Raw genomic sequence first — 21,398 nt, 5'->3', positions numbered from 1 at the left:
CAGACCTAAAGCAATGAGAATTTTTTTCTAGTAAAAAATTAGCATTACTGGTGCTGGTATCTGACTCAGACCCAAAGCAAATACAAAGTCACATGAAACCAAACTTCTGTCTTTTGGCCTGATATAAGGAGACAGTAGGAAGGATAAGGAATGCTTTGAAAAGGGATCCTTTCATATCTATGATCCTATGACAAGTAATTAACTCCAAGCAGTGCACAGTCAGTGCACAGTACCAGCAGCCCCAACCATCCAATTAACAGATTTTTTTTCAAAGCCTTTTCTCTGCCTACCATGTTTTCATTCAAGTGGCTTTTCCCAACTTTGAAGAATTCCTTGCTGGCAAGCAAGTAACCCCCGCTGAGTTCAGATGTTTCTTTGTTACCCCTAAAATGCAGTTTGTCCAGATGCAGGCCTGCATTTCTACACAGAACTCCTCCTTGTTACTGCTGTCTCTATAAACGTATGTTTGCACTACACAAAGGCAAACAAAATAAAACAAATTAGCCATACACGTCAAGTAGAAAAACTGCTATCACAGCTAAATTAAGTGAAACAAAGCTGCTGGCAGATAAAGTTCAGACTTTAGTCCTGAGGTCTTACAGATTCAGTACAAATCTCATGCCAGTTATTAGCAATATCAGGACTGTATTTCAGGGTTACAGGGTTCAATGTGAATGTCAGCTAATAGCTGATTTTTTGCAGTCTATACAGAAGTCCTAGTGCAAGCCTATTTTGAGATAGGGAAAACTAAGGCAGTTTGTGTGCTTTATATATACAACAAATTGCAATTCAGAAATAATAAAAATTTTGGAAATGCATAGAGATGGTATTGAGACATCTATGGCCCTGTTCTGCTACATTTTTCAGAGTGGATACTCACCACCCCTGAATCACTGTACACTACAACAGGTTTGGACACAATGCTGCCATACCAAACTCCTGACAAATGAGGTTTTATCTAGAAGTGATTTACCTAGGAGAAGATGTGAACAGCCGAAGAAACCTTGCTGTCAGATGTAGGCAGATGAAGCACTTGCTTTGATCTCCTTTACAATTATAATTCAAAATCTGATGAATCAATGTGATTTTCCATGTAATTTTAAAGCACTTGGGAAGAAATTATTTTCCTATAGATAGGGAAGGAAACTAGTCACAGTTACACGTCTGCCTCATCTTCTTTAAGTTCTGCTTGTCCTGTTACTTATCCCAGAAGTCCACCTCAGCTCAAGCCATTGTCCTCAGTGAAAAACAATATGAACCAGCTTAAAATGAGTTTGTTGAGAAAATATGAGCAAAGAAAGATAAGAGCCAAAAGAGAAAGTGAAAAATATGAGATCTGTGTAACTGCAACATCAACACTGAAGTCTGCGTTGGAAGAATACTTTGTTTTTGCCAAAATTTATAAACAAAACCTGGTCAGATTGGATCAGTTCTTGAATACAGGCTTCTCTGTCTGGCAAGGATTCATTGGACAGAGTTTAAGGGAGTTAGTTGCCTTATTCCACTGTCACTGGTTGAGTATCAGATTTATTTATTCTTTCCTGTGTTTGTTAAGTTGATCCCGTTGCCTTGGATGAACTTGGAACTTCTGGCAGTCGTTGATTTTGGTCCTGGGATACTTTTACATGGATAAGAAAGTATTATAATAGGTTTGCAATCCTAGTATAACTAGTTGTGGCCACAAAATTTTCAGAAGCACAAAACTGAAAGGGATTTGGTACCTTTCTTGAGGCAAATAGAGTTAGTAAAGGCATGTCACACACAGAAAAGCACTGGTACTCTTTGAGATTAGTTCATTTGGAAATTAGCTGCTTCTGCAGTATGGGCATGTGCAGTACCTGTCATGAGTAGGTTGCTACGCTTGGTGCCCAGGAGAACTGGTAACTGCTGTGTAGGAAGGAACCTCTGTCCTTTGCAACTGGACATGCTAATTTAGGGCAAGGGATAAGACGGGGAGGAACACTCTGAATCTCACCTCCCTGCCTTTTTGCAAACAAGGACAGGGATTTCTCTTACAGTCTTTTAGTTGCTGTTCTTTAAAAATGCAACTTTCCATGATTTTATTACTGACTTGAATTTGTGGACAAGCAACTGGAAGTGAATCTCATTTCTGCCTGTACAGCTCTCCAGCAAAGTGGGTGTTGTGGTATTGTGATTCTCAGCCTTCATTAATGAAACTTTCCAACCAAGGAGAAGAAAACTGCTGCCTTTAAGTGTGGCCAGTTGTCCCTCCTGCTCCTGAGGAATGACATGGAGGCAGTTACAAGCAGTTAGTAATTCCTGGGATAGCAAGCATCAAGCTGCAGTAGAATATGGGAGCTTGCTTGGCACTGAATGTGTTCTCTGGGTGATAGTCATACACACAAACTCAACACATTTCTAAAGCACCTCCTTTTAAAGCACAGTGTGGAGAATGTTTTAAGAAGCTCCACTTATTGCTAAGAGCTCTAATCAAGACACCAATTGCATTACTGCCATGCTTGGTGAGATTAGGCATCTTCTCCCAGCAGTTGCTTAGACTTTGATTTGTAACACTGTGAATAAGATTAGCACCTGCTTCACTGCAGGGTGCTTCTTCATGGCCTTGCACATTGTTTGACACTACCTCATGCTACAGTGCTAACCAGCTTCACACTGTTTGTCTGCCCTCTGCCTACAAATTCTGTGTTTGAGTACTGGCTGACCCCACACCAACCTCCACACAAGCACACACACACACAGTGGTATTACTTCCAAGCAAGCAATGTGCAGGCAGGGATGCTTTAGTGCTTCACTGCCGACAACTTTAGTCAGTAAACAGCCTGTACAAATATGGCTTGTGGCCACTGCTGTACTCAGAAAGCAGCACTAAGGAACAGCACAAGAAATGGCTGGTAAAGGACTGGAAGTAAATCAGTATTGCAAAAACAGTGTGGGCAAGACAAACATTAGACATTATTAATTCTCACTCACTTGGAAGTTCCAGTTCCCTGACCAAGACTCCTGCTCCTTTGCCCACTACTATCCTTACATCTCCAACAGCCTGCAGGAGTACCTGGTGGCCATCTCTGAAGGCCCAGTGGTGCCTAAATTCTTCAAGATTCACATCTTATGCCACTCACTGTGAAACACAGCGTATGTTTTAACTATCACCACCACTACCCCCTCCAAAAGTGGCAAGGGCACTGAGCAGAAGGCTGCAATTCCGACAGTGAGGGTGCATCCAGGAGAAACTAAGAATTCCTGGATAACAAAGGGCTTTATGGATTTCATTCTTGGTGACTCAAGTAAAGCTCAACTCCTGTGGGACAATTTTGTCTTGAAAGCAGTACCTATATTTAATCCAGGTGGTTTGATTGTGGGAAATCACCTCTGCATTTTAACAGGCCAGGAGCTGTACTTCAAATACAACTCTATTGTGAAGAAATGCTCCCCTTCCATCTCATATAACTAAAGCATGGTCAAAATGCAATCTCATTTTCTTTTCCTTTAGAATACCCTGATTTCCTTTCCACTATATCTTTGTTAGTTTGATGTCCCTATGTCCCTTATTGTTTTGGTATTGTTTACATCTTTGCAGTGCACCCAAATCTTTGTGACTGCTTTTTTTAGGTTAAGTTTCTTTTCAGAAGGGGTTATTTTTGATTCAGTATTGTGCAGATTTTCTTTTAATATATTTTCTCTTTTCTGGTAATATCTTCAGAATAAAAGAGTAGAAAAGAACAATGTCTTGTTCTTCAAGACATTTTCAGTGCATTTTTCCCCACGTCCTCTGCAAAAATTTACTTATCCAATTCCTTATTTCTTTCATTTTCTTCTTTTCTGGCATACAACCGCTTTTGAGAATGAAGTTAGGCTCAGAATGGATCCCAGATGTCCTTTTGATAGCAAAGATTGCCAACAAAACATTGCTGTATGTTTTGCTACAAATGGCTTTGATTTCTTGTGCAGACTTCCACTCACAAAGACATTGATAGATATAAAATGAAACCTGGTATTAAACTAAACCCTAAACCAGTAAACTAAATCTCTCCAGTTTAACTTCTATAACAAATTAACACAAAAAAGACTCTTGTGCAGAAAGCCAGCGTCAGAATTAGTACGTTTAATGTTTTTCACCTTGTTACAGCCTGTTTTAAATAATGTTTGTGTTCTTTCAAATGAATATTTTGGCCTGTAGATCCCTAACTTACAGGAGACGGTTGCTTCAGGCTGCAGAGAAAACGCCCCTTTCCATATGAAAGACTTGGAGTCCAAAGGACAGTATTTCCACAATGTATTCTGGGTCCACTATATAAATAACAAGCAGGTAAAGGAAGTTTCCCCTAGGCATTTTCTCCTGCCTCATTAGTCCAGCTGTGAAAAACATAATAGTCTGTAGGTTTATAGCTATAATAAATTTGATCATGGCTTTCTCTAAGCAATAAACTAAATTTGTGGTATTTCTTACTATTATCTATGCCTGAAGGAACATGAGAAGGCAGTGAAACATCAAGCAAGGGTAAATTCCAAGGTCCTGAATTTTGATGTGTAAACTGGAATTTACTGGAATTTACTGAATCCAGGTAACTTAGAACTATTCAGATGTGCCACCATTCATTATATCTTCTCAGTATCTCATAAAGAATGCCAGAGTAAATGTTAGAATTGTTACTAAAGTAGACTTTCAAGAGTCACACTATTGAATTTAACACTTTTTAAAAGACTGCACACAAACCTTACAGTCAAACCCTAACAGGCAGTTCACTGGAAGAAGTGAAGCACTGTATCTGTGCCAGGTGGCCTTTCTGAGGGGAAAAAAACTGTGGTGATACAGAGCTTGGTCTATCACATCACTCAAATCAACATGCTGTTTTTTCTGCAGCCTTACATTTTGTAGATCAATCTAGGCACAATGAAAGGTGTATTATTTGGTTTTGTGTAAACCTTATTTCATTAACCATGGAAGATACTATTCTGATTGCTTTTAGCCAAAGTGGTTAAGTTCAGGGTACCTGACAGCAGAGCAAGGATCTGTATGCTGACCAAATGATACACCCATTAAACACAACCAGCTCCTGCTGTGTAGACTGTCAGTGACTGGGAAATCAGACGTGCAGGTGATTTTAGAGAGGTAAGCATTGTGTGCTATGAAGAGCTGTGGCCCTAACATGGTCATTTATTAGGGAATGAAACCTTTGTATGGTTCTCTTTTGGGGAAACATTAATAGATTGGATCTATATCATCAAATCTCAGATGTCCATAGTATAGAAATCAAGATCTGAGCTACACAACTGGTGCTGAAATGCAAAGAAATAAAAAGGCACATGCATAAATTTAGATTAAATATTAGGAAAAAATTCTTCACTACGAAGGTGAAGACTCACCAGAACGGGTTGGCCAGAGAAGCTGTTGATGCTTTATCCCTGGAAGTGTTCAAGGTAGGTTGGATGGGTCTTGGAGCAACTTGGTCTAGTGGAAGGTATCCCTGCCCATGGCAGGGGAGGTGGAACTTTGTGATCTTTAAGGTCTCTTCCAGCCCAGACCACTCCGTGATTCTGTGATGGTTCTGTGATCTTGATGCATCATCAGAGAACTAGGTCAGATGAGCAGTGCAGGCCAGAAGTATTCATTTTCCCTGTAGCTTAACCCTGATCATTGGGAAGGCAGTTTTTGTTCCAAGGAAGGTGGCTTTCACCTGTCAGCTTCTGCAGTAGAGCTGAGCAAGCAGTCACAGGGTCAGGATGGGGAGGGCACTGGCATTAAGCACAAGAAGTATCATGCTCTGTGCTTTGGTGTCAGCTGTACTTTGCAACACCCGGTTCAGAGTGCTCAGGAGCTGTGTCCTCCTCTCACACATGCAGAAGAGCCATCACAGTCATAAGGGCCCATTGCCTACATCTCAGCTCATAGACAAATAGCCTCAGATTTAAAAGAGTGATTTCACAGGAGGACAAAGAGACATTTTATTTTTCTGTAACCTATATTTACTTGTTTTGCTGAGATAAAAAGGGTTGAAGCATGTTTTTGTCCTTGTTTACATGGTGTTTGTTTATTTTGTGCTTGTGACTGACATACTATTACTCAAGAGATTTCCCACAGATATGCAAAGCAAACTCCTGTGAGTAAATGACTTTTAGAAAGCTTGGGATGAAATTTAGCCAAAAATAATAGTTCCTGCAAATTGTTGCTTCCTGTTTGTGACATAAATACTGTAAATAAACAACAGAAAAAGGGAAAACTTAGCAGAGGAGGAGATGTTCAGGACTGAACACCACTTTGGCCACCTAAGAGCCTGACCCTGTAAGGCTATGTTTGCCAAGACCTATAAACACCAGTATACATTGGAAAACTATTTGTCAGGTCGAGCTTCACTAGGTCCTGTTCTGTAATTTTGGTGCTAAAATAAAAGCGAAGACATTTCAAGCAATGAAATAGTATGGATTGCAGTCATACATCTTTCATGTTCTTTTGCTGGATGTGTACCAGAAACAAAACATGTCAGGGTGATGCTGTTACTGTTACTTGCTATAAAGCAAGTAACAACAGTTTATCAAATTGATCATGATCCCTTCAAGAAACTTCTTTTCTTCTCCTCATGATTAGGTATGTGCATTTCCCCATGGGGATCTACTTCACTAACTAAATAATTTTATTAGATCAAAAGACTTAACAAAATTTCTGTTGTTGATCTTGATGAAAGTTGTTAAAGGCTTTTGAAAAAAAAAAAGGTGAATAGCAAGGAATATCACAGCTGGAGTAGAATTTTTGACAGAAATTCATGCTGGAGCTGTATGTAGCCCTCAATGACACTTTGCTGATGTTCCGCCTAGAAAACTGTATGGCCTCAAGATGTAAAATAGGAGCCCTGTTATTGTTGCCTAGAGAAAGTAAACTGTTATTTGGAAAGAAGTCACATTGGTATTTCAATGGGTGATATTCTTTTTATGTGCATACACTTTATAATGCTTACTGCTTTGTTAATGCTTTCATTGCTTCAAGAGGTAGACAAGTATTGCTTGACTTTTTGCATTTTATGCCAATTCTTCTTTTCAGAAGCCCAAGCATATGAAAAACAGAGCAGTGGCAATTAATACTGCTGAGAAAGCATAGCTGTCCCTTTCCCAGGCTAAAAATAACCAAGCCATATTGAGTAGGAAGTGAGCTCCCTTGTCAATAGGATATGTTTGTATCCAGGTTCATAAATGCTTCCTGAAAAGAACAGCATAAGGGATTCAATTCAACCTTGAGCAGCTTTCTTACATGTACTCCTTCTGGCATTGTGATAATCATGTTTATTTGCAATTGTTGGTTTGGTTTGTTGGGGCTTTTTTAATTTGTAACTGTAATATTCCCTTACAAATCAAAATGGCTACCAAGAGACCATAAAAAAACCACCCTAAAATATCAGGAGAACATTTTCACAGCATGGCTAAGGACAGAAGTCATAAAAGCAAAAATATCCGTATTTTTCATCCCAGAAGGAACATGCTGTGGCTGTTTGGGTTTTTTTCTGACCAGAGACAGATATATGAAAATTTAATTTAATCACTGTAACTTTACACAAACAACTTTGTCATCAAAAGAGAAATACCAGCCTTTACATGATAACTGTTTTCCCATTAGTTATTGAACTTTTACCAAGATTTCCCTGTCCCAGCCTGGTGTACACTCCCTGAACAGCCCCTAAAGTGGCTGACTGGTAGATAATACCTTTTTGTCAACCAGTCTTATGGAACTTGTTAGTCATAATAATTCATTCCTGTTTCTATTCTTTTTTCAGAAACTCAAGGCACTACTCTGTTTCACAGACTCAAGGCACTGATCCTGAACCTAAGATATTTCAGGTACCTAAGCCAGTGAAAAAAAGTAAACATTACAAGTTTGTTTAATTCTTTAAATACCAATAAGCCAATTTTTTCTATAACCTCAAACCTCAGTAAAGAGTATGTTCCACAAAGAGAAGTATGGAATTCTTTGGCTGGATTTCCTTCAATCTCAGCATTTGGAAGAGCTCGTTTTTCTGTAATTTAAACTGTCTACATCACATTACTACACTATGTGACAACTGATTGACAACAATCTCACTGGAGAAAAAATAAACCCAAGGCATATTCCAGAGAGGTTGAAAATGTTTTCTCCTATTGGCAGTAAGGTACATGCATTTGTAATAATGTGCTCATTGGGCTAAATATTATTAATTAAATTCAATATCACCTGTAAAGGCACCTCTTTGCTTAGAATAAAAGGTTTTTTTAAATGTTGTAAATATTCTTTGTTTCTCAAGGGACACACCACCCTGTGCACTGTCAGACCTGGTTCTTCTCACCTGTTGATCATGGACCTCACCCAGGTGCTTGCAGTGCAGCACTAGAGCCAGCTGCAGCTAACCTGGCCCATGTCCAGCTGTGAGACACATCTGCTGGGTCAGGTCATGCTGAGAGAGAGAGCACAGGGGCCTGGCCTGCAGCACTGATTCGGGCACTTGAGGACAGTGGCCCTCACCTGCCATCAGTGCTGGGGCTGTGCCTGTCACAGCAGCCAAGGCGCTGGAGAGCCAGCTCTTGAGAAAAAAGACCTATCAGCCACCCCCAGGGTGCAGGGAGAGAAGCAGTTAAAAGGGAGTCCCCTTCTCCCAGCCTCTGAGTTTGGGCACAGACCATTACAGCTGTAATTGTCTTCTTCGGGACAGGCAGTCCAGGTAAGTAGAGTTCAAGTACAGTTTAAGTACGGTACAGTTGAGTATATTGCAGTGTTATGATCAGTAAGAGCTTGCCTGCCAAAGAGGAGATTAACAAAGAATGGCTCTTTAAATGTTTTTGCAGGCTTGGCACTTCCTCCCCCAGCTGCAGATTTCACTCCTAGATATTGCATACCGTAACCAAGGGGAGAAATGTAACAGATCATATTCTTCTAGGCTTTCCCCAAATGGGCATTGCTTAGAGGAAGTCTATTACCGTGGGTCTTCTGGGCAGTCTGGACTTGGTGAAGGGAAGGAGAGATCTTGACTCCATTTCAGAAGGCTGGTTTATTATATTAAGATACATATTACATTAAAAAAGACCACACTATAAGTATTCTAAAAAGAATAGAGAGAAAATAATCAGAAGGTGAGATAGGAATAGAATGGAATTAATAACAAAGTCCTGTGACTCCTAGAGAGTCTGAGAGCTGCTGCTTTCTCGATTGGCCACTAAGTAGAAACATCCCACATTGACCAATCGAGGAAGCACCTGCTGCATTCCACAGTAGCAGATAACAAATTGTTTACACTTGAAGCTGAGGCCTTCTCAGCTTCTCAGAAGAAAATCCTAGCAAAGGGATTTTCATAAAATATCACAACCACAGAAGTCTAACAAATATATAAATAAATAAATATCCCAGCTCTTAATATTTTGTTTCTGTGTTTTCTAGCCAGACTGGAATATTATCCCACAGAATCATATGTGGGATAAGGTGTAGTAGTTTACTTTTAAAACAGGAGGGTAAAATCAGCAAAAAATTTTGCCAAGTCCCAGTTCATCTCATGCTTTCCTTAATATTACTAAACTGCTGAGTGTTTGCTTTAACTGCACAATGAGGAATCAAGAACTGCATAGCAGTTAATTCCCTTTTAAAACCACATAAACCTTCTTAATGCATGCAAAACTTATGTCCATTTCAAGAAACAATTCCATGAAGCAATGGTCACACAGTAATTTAGTAGAAGCTGGCTCCTGGAACATGCACTCCTTTCCCACCCACAGAAAACAGGACCCAGCAGCCCAAACACTCCATCCTGTCTCTCCTGCCTCCAGGCACACACACGTAGAAGCCCTGCTCTCTTTCTCCTCCCCCTTCCCATTCTTTCTCCATGAGACATGTTGATAATCATTCTCCTGCTCACCTCATCCCCATCAGACTCATCCTCCCCAACCACTCCATCATCAGTCTCTGGCATTGGAAACCCAAGAGGCAGTCAGAGCATACCTGGAAAATGTCCCCAGGAAGGGGAATGGAAAGGCGCACTGCATCCTGGCCAGCTTTCAGGCACAATCTTCTCTGCCCAAATACCTGGAAGAAGAAGGCAGGGGAACTACCTCCTAGAAAGACAGCCAAAGGTGTGGAAGGAAGCCTCCAGAGTCAGAAGGTCAGCTGGGACCAAGGGCAAGTCTTTAGGCAAATTTTGACTGGACTTCTCCCTTTTGGCATCTATGGCCTCCCAAGAGGCATTAAAAGCAGCAGAGACTGAGACCCTGTCGGGGAGGAGACATGGGGCTCCTCAGGAAACACTGCTCTGGCCAGTGAGATGCCACACTCCAAGAGTAACATTCCCAAATGGTGTAATTTAAATATTTAAACTTTTTAAACATCACCTCCTAAGGGAACAGTAGCCAGCGATTCCAAAATGTTGGAAGTCAAGCAGATGAGGCAGCAGACCAACTTGGCTGAACAGGGATCTTCTCTGGGGCGAAAAGGCCAAAGAATTAAGATCTGTGCCCAGCGGAAGCAATGTCAGGTTACATGGTGCGCTGGTGTTTGAACAGCCACCCCTCTAGGGGGACAGTGGCTCCAGGGAGAAATGCTCTGGCATGGCAGAGCAGACCCAGTGCGGCAGTCATCCTGATTACCCCAGCAAACAGAACTCCAGTGTGAAAGCAAGGATATTTTTGAAGGAGCTGCTTGTGCCTTCTGCCCATGGCAGCGAAACAGCAGCTTTACTTGTGGTGCCGAGATCAGCTAAGGAGCTGGTTGATCATCAGATCAAAATTATATACCCTTTTTCTCCCTGAATGACAGAAAAATAAACATCACGTTCCCAAACTGCAAGATCCCCCCCATCTTGGGAGCACAAAGATGCCCCTGCCAAAGCATGTTACTTCACTGGAACAGAGGTCTTGCCTCAGAAGTCTCTTATTCCTCAGTTTCCCAGCCATCAGCCCCAGTGCTAGAAGATGGCCATGTTCAGCCCCAAGGCTTCCTTCTCCCCTTTCAGCTCAGCAGCTCTGACTGCTGGACTTCATTTGCTGCAAAATTTCTGTCCTCACCCACGAGAACCCCTGCCTAAGCCACCCATCGTCTGAACTCCCTTGATCCAGACCCTTGTCCCTCTCCATGCTGAAGTTATTCCACACACAGAGGCACAGAGGAAGGCATCCCCCCACCGCCACTTGCATGTCTCCGTCCCCTGAGCTTCTCTTACAACTTCCTCCCATATTTCTTTCCACTTACTTTGTGCTCTTGGATGTGAGCGCCAGTATTACAGGCTCACAACATGTGTACCACATGGACATTTCTAAACCATGCCTAAGCATGGAATTACTGAGTGAAAATCTGTGAATGTGGGGTTTCGTGTCCCGGATTGGGGTGACCCCGAAAGATGGAAAAGTCTCTGCTCCAACCTGTGCCTTTAAAGAAGGACTCAGTAGTCTTCTGATGTCCGGTCTCAAGGTTGTTTATTGTTGTTTATCTAAAAGATTCTTCTCCCTGAACTGCTGTGGCCCGTTCAGCAGCTCAGACAAAGGCACACTGCCCTCCCAGAGGGCTGGTGCCATCTTTTATATCATATATTACGTACTACATGTTTATACCTTTTCCCCAATGCCTACTATCTATATTGAATGGTGACTTTCTACTCTAGACCAATCTGTGAGTGCCAACATCACCAAAGACATGGAGGCTAGGAAGGAGAAAGAAAGAGGACAGGGCACACCCAAATCCCTCCATCTTAGATCTCCTTACCCCCATGTACAAAACTTGGACCCCTGCGTACAAGGCTTAAAACCCCCCTGTACAGCACTCAAAAATCCTTCCTTTCACTTCGAAACTACTTCTACTACAATACCTAAACTTGTGTGTGTGGCTTGTAATTCTTCATACAGAGTTGGTAACTTGCTCCACGGGCTAAGATCAAAACCCCACATGTGTCTTTGGCTGCATGCCAGGGTCTCAGAGCCCCCTGCCAGCGGCTCTGGCCATCCAGGGCACCCAGAGGGATGTCCTGGATTCCCACATGTGAACAGCTTCATGGCTAGGTGTCCCGCGTGTGTCAACCCCCAGCACGCAGCCCTCCTAACAGAGGAGGGCTAACCCCACCACAAAGACTGCTAGAAGGACAAACAGTTCCAGATGAGCCCAGGAGCACCAAAGGCTCCTGGGAGAGTTTTGCCCCTTACGTAACTCGAGGTTTCAGTGGTTCCGTGCAGCAGCAGGCCCCTCGGCACCTTGCACTGTGCCTGCGTAAGCACGGCGGCGGCAGGCGAGGGAACTTGCGACGCCGTGTCTGGGAAGCAAGAGGGAGGGAGGGATCAAAGTGCAAGAAGGGCCATGTTGGCAGCGAACTCCGGCAGTGCTGAGGTACTGACATCCGTGCTGGGACGGTCTTCTCTAAAGAAGCGTCCAAACAAAACTAAACAAATTAATCTGAGCCCTCATGGACCCCCAAGCTACTCTAACAGGACAATCTGGGTGAGCTTAGCCCGGTCGGCTTTTCGTGCTGGTTAGCGCAGCAGGAGAAGGACAGGAAGCGCAAGCCTGACCCTGGCTCGGGTTGTGGAGCTGGGCTTGGCTTGTTTCCTTGGTCACATGCAGCTGACTCGGTATCGGGAAAAAGCACTGCCCTCAGAACCGAAAGAGAAAGCAGATAACTATCTTCACGTGACAAAAACAGCCTGTGGGGACAGGCACCAGCCAGCACAGCACCGGCAGCAGCCACAGAACCACTTGGCTCCTAGAACGGCACCACAGCCCTCTCCAGCGTGTTTCAGCTCCGCACCCACCCAAATGGGCAGCCCGTAAGTATCCTCCAGGAGACCCCCGCTTTTTTAATGTCACTGGCACTAGGGAGAACTTCCAGGAGAAGTGGTTTTGCAGGGTGCAGATATCTTGAAGGGTTCCTTTCCCTGCTTTAAGACGCTTTAAGGGCAGTTCCCCCACAGTCTGTTCCGTTCGCTGCCAGTTGGTTTCTGTTTACCAGCAATCCTTGTCAGTGGCCTTTCTTCACCCCTGATTTCTCTGCAGCTAATCCTGCTTGAGGGGGAACGATGATCCGAATAGCTGGGGTGGGGAGGTGGTGAAGGGACAGGACAGACGTCTTGAAGGAAAAGTGTCATGTCCAAAGCTTGACGCTTTCCCGTTACTCTTGTACAGCATTTCTCCCCTCAGCAGCCAGCGAGAGGGGAAACAGGAAAGTCAAACTGTCTGGGGGGCTCTTCAGTGCAAAAGGAAATGCCCATTCCCTCGCCTCCCTGCACTCAGCCCCACAGCAGAGGCATCCAGTGGCTTGCGTCCCTGCACAGACCCTGTGCTAGAGCTGCGTGCCGTCCTGTCCCCTTGTCCAGGCGTTCTGCCAGCCGCTTGCTGGAGGAAGGCACAGCCCCAGCCTGGCAAGGTTGCCCACCTGCCTGTGAGCAGCAGAGGAAAGAGCTGTGCAGTCCCAAAAGCACAGAGGGTGCCTAGGAGCCTTATCTCCCACACAAAGACCTCAGGGAGCTCCCGAGCCATTCACATGGGGCCTCTCTCTGCCAGGGAGACTGAGACACAGCTCTCCTATGGTGAAACCCAGTGTTTCCATCAACGCCAGTCCAGGAATAAGGTGGCTGACTCCAGGCTGGGGCTCGCTCTGCCATGTTCAGGTTCCCCTTCTTGCACCTTTGAGGAAGACTACAGAGTCTCCCATGCAAAGGCATAGACATCTCCTAGAGGCAGTGAGACTGCCTCTGTCTGGGAAAAACCCAAGCTGTACACTGGGTGAGAGCTCCTTCGTGTTTGTCTCTTGCTTCTCAGCCAGGCTGCTGCTAAACCTGCCTCAGTGATGAGCTGCAGAGCTCACAAATGTCCTATGTGTGTGGCTGCACTGTGGCAGGGTGCCAGGTCTCAGCCTTCACTGGCTCCAGGCCAGTTCTCTATCCAGCTGGCACAGGGCCATCCCAGGCATGTTTCTGGTCCTATCAGTCACACATAGGGACAGGGATTTACCTACTGGGTTGGGCTGGGCAGGGGAGGCAGCAGGAGGCAAAGATTCCAGCAATTTAACCATGAAGAGAGAGACATCGCCGGGAAAATATGTCCTTACACACGTGAGCCTTAAAGCACAGGAGAGGGCAGAGATACCATGGGCTTTCCCCAGGTCCCCATACATGCAGAGATCACACAGCAGCACAGGGTCTCTGAGGTGGCTGTCCTCCACCCCTGCCATACGTTACCATAAACCTGAGAGGAATTTAATTCTCTGTCCCCTCTCTAGTAAACATGTGCATCTAGGACAATTTTTAATAGCTTTTACATTTTATGGATGCCGAGGGAGTGAGCGTGAGATGACTGAACAAAAAGCCATATTTCTACAAGCCCGCCTTCCTTAGGAAACTGGTCTAAAGAAATACAACAGCAAGGGTCAATGGGTGGGTAGGGCCAAGAGTAAGCTGGGCTGTAGAAATCCCTGGGGACCTGGTCAGTCAGCCAAGAGCTCCCTCCAAGCGCAGCTTCTTCTTCCTCTCAGGGTAAGGCAGGACAGCAGGAAGAACAATAAGACCTTGCAGAACAGGGAGAGGAAGAGCAGCGATGCCTGGGTGCAGGAGACAATGTGTGAGACAGACAAACCAAGCAACAACACTAGGGGAAAGAGAAACCATGGTGAAATTACATTTCACCAGAGGTGTCATTTTGCAGCACACCCTGTGCCCAAGCATAGATATTTTCCTGGCTGCTTGTGTCTTCGTTGCAGATTCAGAACAATGGGCGTCCTCCATGTGAGCTTCCAGTCTCTCCAGAAGTCTTTTGAGAAGAAGCCCTCCAAGCGATGCTACAAGAAGTGAAGGAAAAGTGACCAGGGGAAGTGGACAGGTTGGTGTCTGATGCTGTGACCTCCCCTTCCGTGCTGTGTGTGTGTGTTTCTCTTGGGAGAAGTTTGGGACTGAGAAGCTTCATCTTTGTGCTCATTAAACAGAGGTGCCCCACTTCCAAGTTTCCAGGGAGAGATGAGGAGTGGGAAGGGAATGCTGAAAGGCCTCTAGTCAGCAGCACTGCCACCAGGTACTGAGTACAGATTGAGTGGAGTCTCTTCTGGCACTCTAAAAACTCAGAGGCTGTACCAAATTCACAATCTGCTTTGGGTGATGCTCTAAGAGGACATCCAGGTTATCACAGATTCACAGACTATTCTGAACCAGAAGAATTGGACCCGGAGTCCAATTCTTAAGTAAATGATATACCAGTGGGTCATAGGCAGTGGAAGGGGACAGTAGGGCCAATGTGAACTTCTTGAAGGAAAGTGGTAAATGATTCTCAGCAGATGAAGCTTGTCAGAGGAGAAAGAGTTAATTGCAAAGCTCATGCCTAAGGCTGGGCTTGAAGCCAAGGTCTCTTGAGTCCTGTGTTTATGCCTCTCTGCAGACCTGGGTGGACAGTGCTTCAATGCCATGTGGCTCTGCAGGAAGTGATAGCCTTTCCTGATGCCACTTCCCTGTTTTTCAGCGTGAAGCAGGAGCCTGCAGGACGGCACTAGAGGACAATACACATTCCGGGGAGGGGAGCAGAGTTGGGTTTGCCAACCAGTCTGAGAGAGGAGCAAGGTGGATGGCAATCACAGGTGTGTCCCAGTAGCACCCATGTCCCTGGGCCTCAGAGGAAGGCGAGTGGCTGCAGGTGGATCCAGGGTGCCTCTCTGAGCTCAGCATCTGCCTGTCTGTGTAGGGCACGGCTCCCCAGGCAACCAAGATAGAGGAGCACCATGTCTACCAGCCTCAGTGGGTAGCAGAGCTCCAGGTATTCAGTCCTTCTGTGCTCAGAAATCTACAGGCATGCAAGGACCTGCATATGAAGCTTAGATGCTGGAAATGGCCACGCATTTTACACCCGTATCAATGGCAGTGGGTGTTCCAGAGCTATAGGACGAGGGCAGGGAGGCAAGGGGAGCCCTGCAGTTCAGATCCTGTCATGTCTGCACTTTACTCAGTAGTCCAAAGATCACAAGGGATGTCCTTGTCTGATAAAAACTGAAAGAAAGGCATTATCCCAGAACAGCTCTTATCATGCTTCTTAACAGACAGCAGTTTTTCTCTCCTCCCATCCCTGCAGTTTGCTGACAAATGCCAGTGAGACCATGATGCAAAGGGCATGTGTGGAGCTGAGTCATACTCTCCTCCCAGTACTGGTCCACGCATGGGACACCATTAAGTCACCTTTGCTGTGACCAGAAGTGCACCAAATGCACCTCCCTCAGCACAGTAACACATGTGCAGCACAGTCCTAGGCAGGGCTGAGACACTCCTGTTCTCTTTGCAAGGGGAGTCCCTAGTCCCCAGCCAGGAGGCTCAGAGCCCATCTTGGGAAGGGTGCCATAGGAGGCAACAACTGAGGGGTCCCCCCTTCATGTTTTGCAACAGGCAACCCCACAGCAGCTTTTACCATGGTAGCAAGAAAGCATGCAGGCACCAGCCTGGCTCTGCTGCCACAGAGGTGTAGCAAGAAGCTGCTGCATGTGCTGACTTTACTGGAAACTGTTGGGACCTTGGCCTTGATGTCCTACGCCCTGCTGTACGAAGCCGGAAACCTGGTGAACCTCCCTGACAAACGCATTGGCTTTTACAACTTCTGCCTGTGGGATGATACAGCTGGGGAGCTGCAGTGCCTGGACACCAAGCATCTACAGGCAATGGGCATCAACCTACTACAGCTGGGACTAGCCAGGGTTTGTGTGTATACCTGCCTGGTCTTCGTCCTCTTCCATCTCCCTTTTGTTTTAAATGTGAATTGCACAGGGCGGGGAGAGGGATGGAAGATGATTCGCATCATACTCTTCATCAAGATGATAATCCTGGCTGGAGGCCTGGGTATGTTTCTTTTACAAACCTGGCGGTGGATTCATCCCTCTGATTTCACTGGAGGCTTCCTGGCACTGCTTGGGACTCAGGCTCTGCTACTCCTGCAGATTCTCACTGCCACTGTATACCTCAGCTGGGCCAAGCACACACATATGTGTCAAAACCATTTAACTGAGGAGGCCCTGCTCACTAAGATTTGACAGTGAAGAAGATGCAAGAGCTATTGGTAACATGGTTTAAAAATGTAATCCAAATACAGCTTTAGTCCCTAGCAAAAATCTGATTCCCAGTCCAAAGACTCGTGTCCAGCCATGCTCTGGGACATTGCTGTGTGCAGCATTCCTGCGTCAAGCTGGCAGCAGACACCAACAGCCACAGCAAGCCACAGCATACAAGCTTCCCAGGTACAGGCTGCACCTTCCCAGGTTCAATAGCGTGTAACATCCTTCAGTTTGGGGCACAGCATCAGTGACAGCACTTCTGGCCCCAAAGAGCAGTGAAGGTAGCAGAACCAGCACACAGTGGGCATAGCCCTCTGCTCATACCTAGTCTAAGTGAAAAAAGTTGCTAGTATCTCATAGTATGCGATTAAATTTGTAATTAACTAACAAAATGCTTTCAATACATTTTGTCCTACTATATAACAAAGATAAAGGGATTTTAAAAACAGGATGTGTAGATCATGTTTAACTAGGAACTAGCAAATGTTCAGGAAAATGTAACCAAATAGGTAATTTCTTCATAAATAGACCGGATACATACAACTTAAAATAAATAAGCAGCCAGTCAACAACCAACCCTCAAGGCTGTGAAGAACGCCATCTAGGATAATACAAAAGTACCACCAGAAAGCAGTTTTGTAGTTTGAAAACAAGATGACAGAACATGCACAGATGACTGAGCATGCACCAACTAAGAAAGTGCAGTAAAAGGACAAGTGATGCAGATGATGATTAAACGACCACCAAAACCTCTACGGGGGTAGTAATAACCCCTAAAGGACGCCAGATGGCAGAAAAGACTGAAACAGTTAACTCTGGTTCATTTTTCAAAATAGGCGTTTTATGTTATTGATTTTTCTGTGTAGTGAAGATGTAACAGCCTAGTAAGTATATGCTGCATCAATTCATCCAGTGCCTGGGAGAACTTAAATAAATAATGCTTGCTTAACAGTAATATTCTTTGCAGTTGAGTGAATTTCTTTTAAGGGACATGAGGGTCTGCTTTCTCTTGCTTCAGCCTTGGTGGGGATGAGGCTGGTGATGCTGATTTGGCCGATTCTTCATTTCAATACATGCTCTCACAGCTGGCCTCATGTGGTTTGTTTGTCCTTTTATTGGATTGGGAAGAGGATACTGAGCCATCTTCATCCCTTCCTAGACCTCCATGCACGCTACCACGGGGTCAGCCCCTCAGGGCAGTCCCAGCCCATGCCAGTCTGCTCCTGCAGATGCTCCTCACCATTGGGAAGACTGCTGGAGCCTAGAGGCAAACTCAGCACCAGGCCCAATGGGAACAGCCTGCCAGGCTGTCACAGGCGCCACTGCAGCTGTGACAGAGGGACCACAAGGACAAGGGAGCCCCCAAGGCTGAACCATGACCAAGTAGCTCTGCCAGCAAAGGTCAGCCTGTCTTCCAGGTCAGCAGCTCCCTGCTCCCCTCCATGCCCAACACTAACCCAGCAAAGGGATACTCACAGAAACCCAAATGTCCTCTTTTATCTGTCCATGCTCTGAAATGTGAAACAGAAATGAACACCTCCTAATCTGGAGCCAAATCCCACCGAGCCCAGCACAGAGTGGAAGAACTGAGTACCTCCTTCCTTTCTCCCTCTGGCCTTCCTGGGTATCCTACCAGCATACACAGGGCACCAACACAGCAGATGGATTCACAGCCCCCTCCAGGCCCTCCTCCCACCGTTTCCAGGGCCGCGGGAGGAGACACCGTGCCCATTGTGCCCTGTTCTCCAGGAAAGTCAGAGATGCTAGCTGAAAAATATCTCCCTGACGTATTTCATGACATCGTCCTCAGAGTTCTCCCTGCCTGTCCTTTCTGCGTCAGCACCAGCATCAGGAGGGGATGGAAGTGCCGGACCGTGGTCACTGCTTCCATCCGTGTTGGCCGTGCTTCCAGGAATCTCGTTTGGTGTTGGCGGGATCTCCTGCTCCTCTTCGCTTCTGCACCGGGCCTTCCCTTCACCTTCCTCGCACTGCAGATTCTGACCAGAGGGAAAACAACAAGCGCCGGCCGTGCATGACTTCACGCCGGGAGCACCCGAAAGAGCAGGAGGGCAGCCCAGCATGCCCGTGAGCCGCGCCAGGCCCCAGGCCCGCGGTCCCGCTCTACGGCGCCCTGCAGGGTGCAAAGGCAGCAGCGCCGCTGGCACAGAGAGCAGGGGCCGGGAAAGCCAAGCGGCAGTGCCCTCCGACCCGCCCAGAGACGGGCCGCCAGGGAGCCGCGGGCAGCAGCGCTCCCTGCCCGTCCTCCGGAGCCGTGCCGCCCGGCCGTGCTCGGGTACGGCCAGGGCCGCGTCCCCACCCCCGGAGATGCCGGCTCACCTCGGCCAGGACCGCCAGGGCCACCTCCACCAGCTCCGCCTCGTTCATGCAGTACACCGCCGCCGGCCTGGGCAGTGCACAGGGGACGCTCAGCGCGGGCAGTCCCCGGGCTCGCCCTCCCGCCCGCCGCCCGGGCCGCTCCCCCGCCCCAGCGGCGCTACCTGTGCCCCGCCGCCGCCCGCCGCCGCCCGGCCCTGGGGGACGGGGCCGCCGCCGCCCGCCCGTGCCCCGCCGCCCCCATCCAGGCCGGGAGCTGCCGCCGCCGCGCGCCCGCCGCCATGCCCGCGCGGGGCGGTGCCGCCGGGGCGCCTTCCGCCCGTCACGCCGAGACCGCTTCCTCGCCCCACCGGGAGCGCAGGGGAGCTGGAACAGCAGCCCCAGGCCGCCTTAAACCCGAGTCACGACAGAGCCCCGTGTTTGATCAGGCAGGCAGGCAGTGAGGCCGCGCGTCCCTCGATATTCCGTCAAGGAGCAAACACGGCTCTGGGCCAGCTGCGGAGCAGACGGCACGTTCGGAAGGACGGGTGCCAGCTCCCAGCCCCGGGGGCAGCCTGGCGGGCCGGGCCCGAGCGCTCGGTTACCGTGCCGCCCCAGCGCCCGCCGCTGCCGGGGCGCCCTCTGCAGGCGCGGGCGCGCAGGGCAGCCGCGGGGCCCGGCAGCAGCGCTCCGCCCGGGCGGCGGGGACTCGTGCCGGGAAGCCAGCAGAGAGGGGAGCCTGGGCCAAGGATGGAGTAAAAGCCCCTCTGGGAATACAGCGTGTTGAGCATTGTTCCAGCAAAACAACATGTTCATTCCTTCCCTCCAGGCTTCTGGCACAGTATCAACGTTGTGCTAAATGCATCGTTTTGCACAGCAGCCTTAGACTGGCGCATGTTTTTTATACTGTCTTTCCCTGTTTGGGGGGTTTTGTTTTACTTTTAGTCCTACTTATGAAGCAAACCTGAAAGTAGTCTCTCTCCAGAAACCTCACCTGACCCTCTGTGAGGGCTGGAAGATAACATCTGGAAGTAGTGTTCAGGACCGGATTAAATGGGGCTTTGGACAACCTGGTCTAGTGGAAGGGGGCCGTACTCATGGCAGAGTTGGAACTAGAAGAGCTTTAGGTCCCTTCCAACCCAGACCATTCTGTAATTTTGTAATTCTACATACTAAAACCCCTATGCAATATAGTCAACACTGCAGGGCTTGGAATACAGCCACAATCTGTCTTGGCCTTTTGAGAGGCAAAAGCTCCCATTTGAGAGCTCTCTAAACTCTCAGACTAACCCTGGGAATTCCTGAAGCCAGTTTGAAGTCAGCACTGGATTTGAGGGGGCATTAGCTCAGATTGGCATGAAAAGCAGCTGCACAATTAGTATCACATCCCACTGAGGTAGAAACCCTGGACTTAGATGTCAGTCTGGCAGGACAGACTGTAATCTTGGAGAATTAAAGGTAGGGTTATCAAACGAGTGTAGTCAGCCAAAACAAGTTACTCCATGGACAACAGGTACCTGTAGCATGCACATGCCTCTACTGAGGATTTCAGCATCCAGCAGTGTTATCCTAGAACAGCTGTCTATGAGAATGGCCACCCATATGGCTCATGAATGGCTGTTCATTTTCCAGCACAGTGTATGCTCTGCCAAGGAACAACAGTACCACAAACTCCCAATACAGGCCAAGGACATAAGCAGCAGAAAGCTCCATGGCAATGTGTGAGCAGATGAAATGTATCTGCTTAGTCCATCCACAGACTATGCAATACCTGAGCACAGCACTTGCCCTGATGTTGGGGGCTTAGGGAGAGAGACAGCTCCAGTGACAGAGAGCTCTATACAGGGCCAGACTGGTCTTGGCCTCCCTCCCCCTATCCACCATCAGGTACCTGCTCAGCATTATGTAGCTTCTGAACTCCAACACGAGTATTTCAAAGTCTGACTCAGGATTTCTGCTCTGGTTGGTAGCAGATACCCATGGCAAGGTAACACAATACATCCAAGCAAACACAGTTGTTTTTGTTCCTGGATGTCTGGTTCACCCTTGATGTGCAGGTGTGGTGCTGGAAGCACCTGGTGAAAACACAAGAGCTTTTTTGCATGC

At 47.0% G+C, this 21,398-nt stretch overlaps 3 protein-coding genes across 5 annotated transcripts; 2 read left to right on the top strand and 1 right to left on the bottom strand.

Moving 5' to 3' along the window:
* The first annotated feature begins 1,253 nt into the window (after positions 1-1,253).
* AGBL3 (ATP/GTP binding protein like 3) lies at positions 1,254-9,021 on the top strand. Its single transcript, XM_038154922.1, is given in 4 exon segments — positions 1,254-1,415; positions 2,551-2,791; positions 2,794-2,868; positions 2,871-9,021. Coding segments are annotated over 4 exon segments (1,041 nt in total). The 3' UTR covers positions 3,434-9,021.
* A 2,812-nt stretch (positions 9,022-11,833) lies between these two features.
* On the top strand, positions 11,834-17,932 carry TMEM140 (transmembrane protein 140). Of its 3 annotated transcripts, XM_038154298.1 has the most exons (5): positions 11,834-12,732; positions 14,661-14,779; positions 15,410-15,524; positions 15,629-15,700; positions 16,321-17,932. In XM_038154298.1, exons 3-5 carry the CDS (start codon positions 15,512-15,514, stop codon positions 16,956-16,958), a joined length of 723 nt encoding a protein of 240 aa, XP_038010226.1. In that variant the 5' UTR covers positions 11,834-12,732; positions 14,661-14,779; positions 15,410-15,511; the 3' UTR covers positions 16,959-17,932. The 3 variants fall into 3 exon arrangements, with proteins under 3 accessions (XP_038010226.1, XP_038010228.1, XP_038010227.1); XM_038154299.1 differs by lacking the exon at positions 15,629-15,700 and having other exon boundaries at positions 11,842-12,732; XM_038154300.1 differs by lacking the exons at positions 15,410-15,524; positions 15,629-15,700 and having other exon boundaries at positions 11,837-12,732.
* On the bottom strand, positions 17,799-21,324 carry CYREN (cell cycle regulator of NHEJ). Its single transcript, XM_038154301.1, has 3 exons — positions 19,478-21,324; positions 19,317-19,383; positions 17,799-18,976 (listed from the first exon to the last, which is right to left on the bottom strand). The coding sequence occupies exons 1-3, from the start codon at positions 19,594-19,596 to the stop codon at positions 18,743-18,745; spliced, it is 420 nt and encodes a 139-aa protein (XP_038010229.1). The 5' UTR covers positions 19,597-21,324; the 3' UTR covers positions 17,799-18,742.
* Between the last annotated feature and the right edge of the window lie 74 nt (positions 21,325-21,398).

This window comes from Motacilla alba, chromosome 1A (assembly GCF_015832195.1).
Source record: "Motacilla alba alba isolate MOTALB_02 chromosome 1A, Motacilla_alba_V1.0_pri, whole genome shotgun sequence".
NCBI lineage: Eukaryota > Metazoa > Chordata > Aves > Passeriformes > Motacillidae > Motacilla > Motacilla alba.
Note: the sequence above shows the minus strand (reverse complement) of the source record. Positions and strands in the feature narration are given on the sequence as shown.

Excerpts from the sequence above, each read along its gene's own strand:
- TMEM140 (XM_038154298.1), top strand. Across the intron at positions 15,701-16,320 it reads AGTGGGTAGCAGAGCTCCAG|GCAACCCCACAGCAGCTTTT; the intron begins GTATTCAGTCCT and ends GTTTTGCAACAG.
- CYREN (XM_038154301.1), bottom strand. The coding sequence starts at position 19,596 with ATGGCGGCGGGCGCGCGGCGGCGGCAGCTCCCGGCCTGGATGGGGGCG. Across the intron at positions 19,384-19,477 it reads CGGGCGGCGGCGGGGCACAG|GCCGGCGGCGGTGTACTGCA; the intron begins GTAGCGCCGCTG and ends TGCACTGCCCAG. Across the intron at positions 18,977-19,316 it reads CCCTGGCGGTCCTGGCCGAG|AATCTGCAGTGCGAGGAAGG; the intron begins GTGAGCCGGCAT and ends CCCTCTGGTCAG.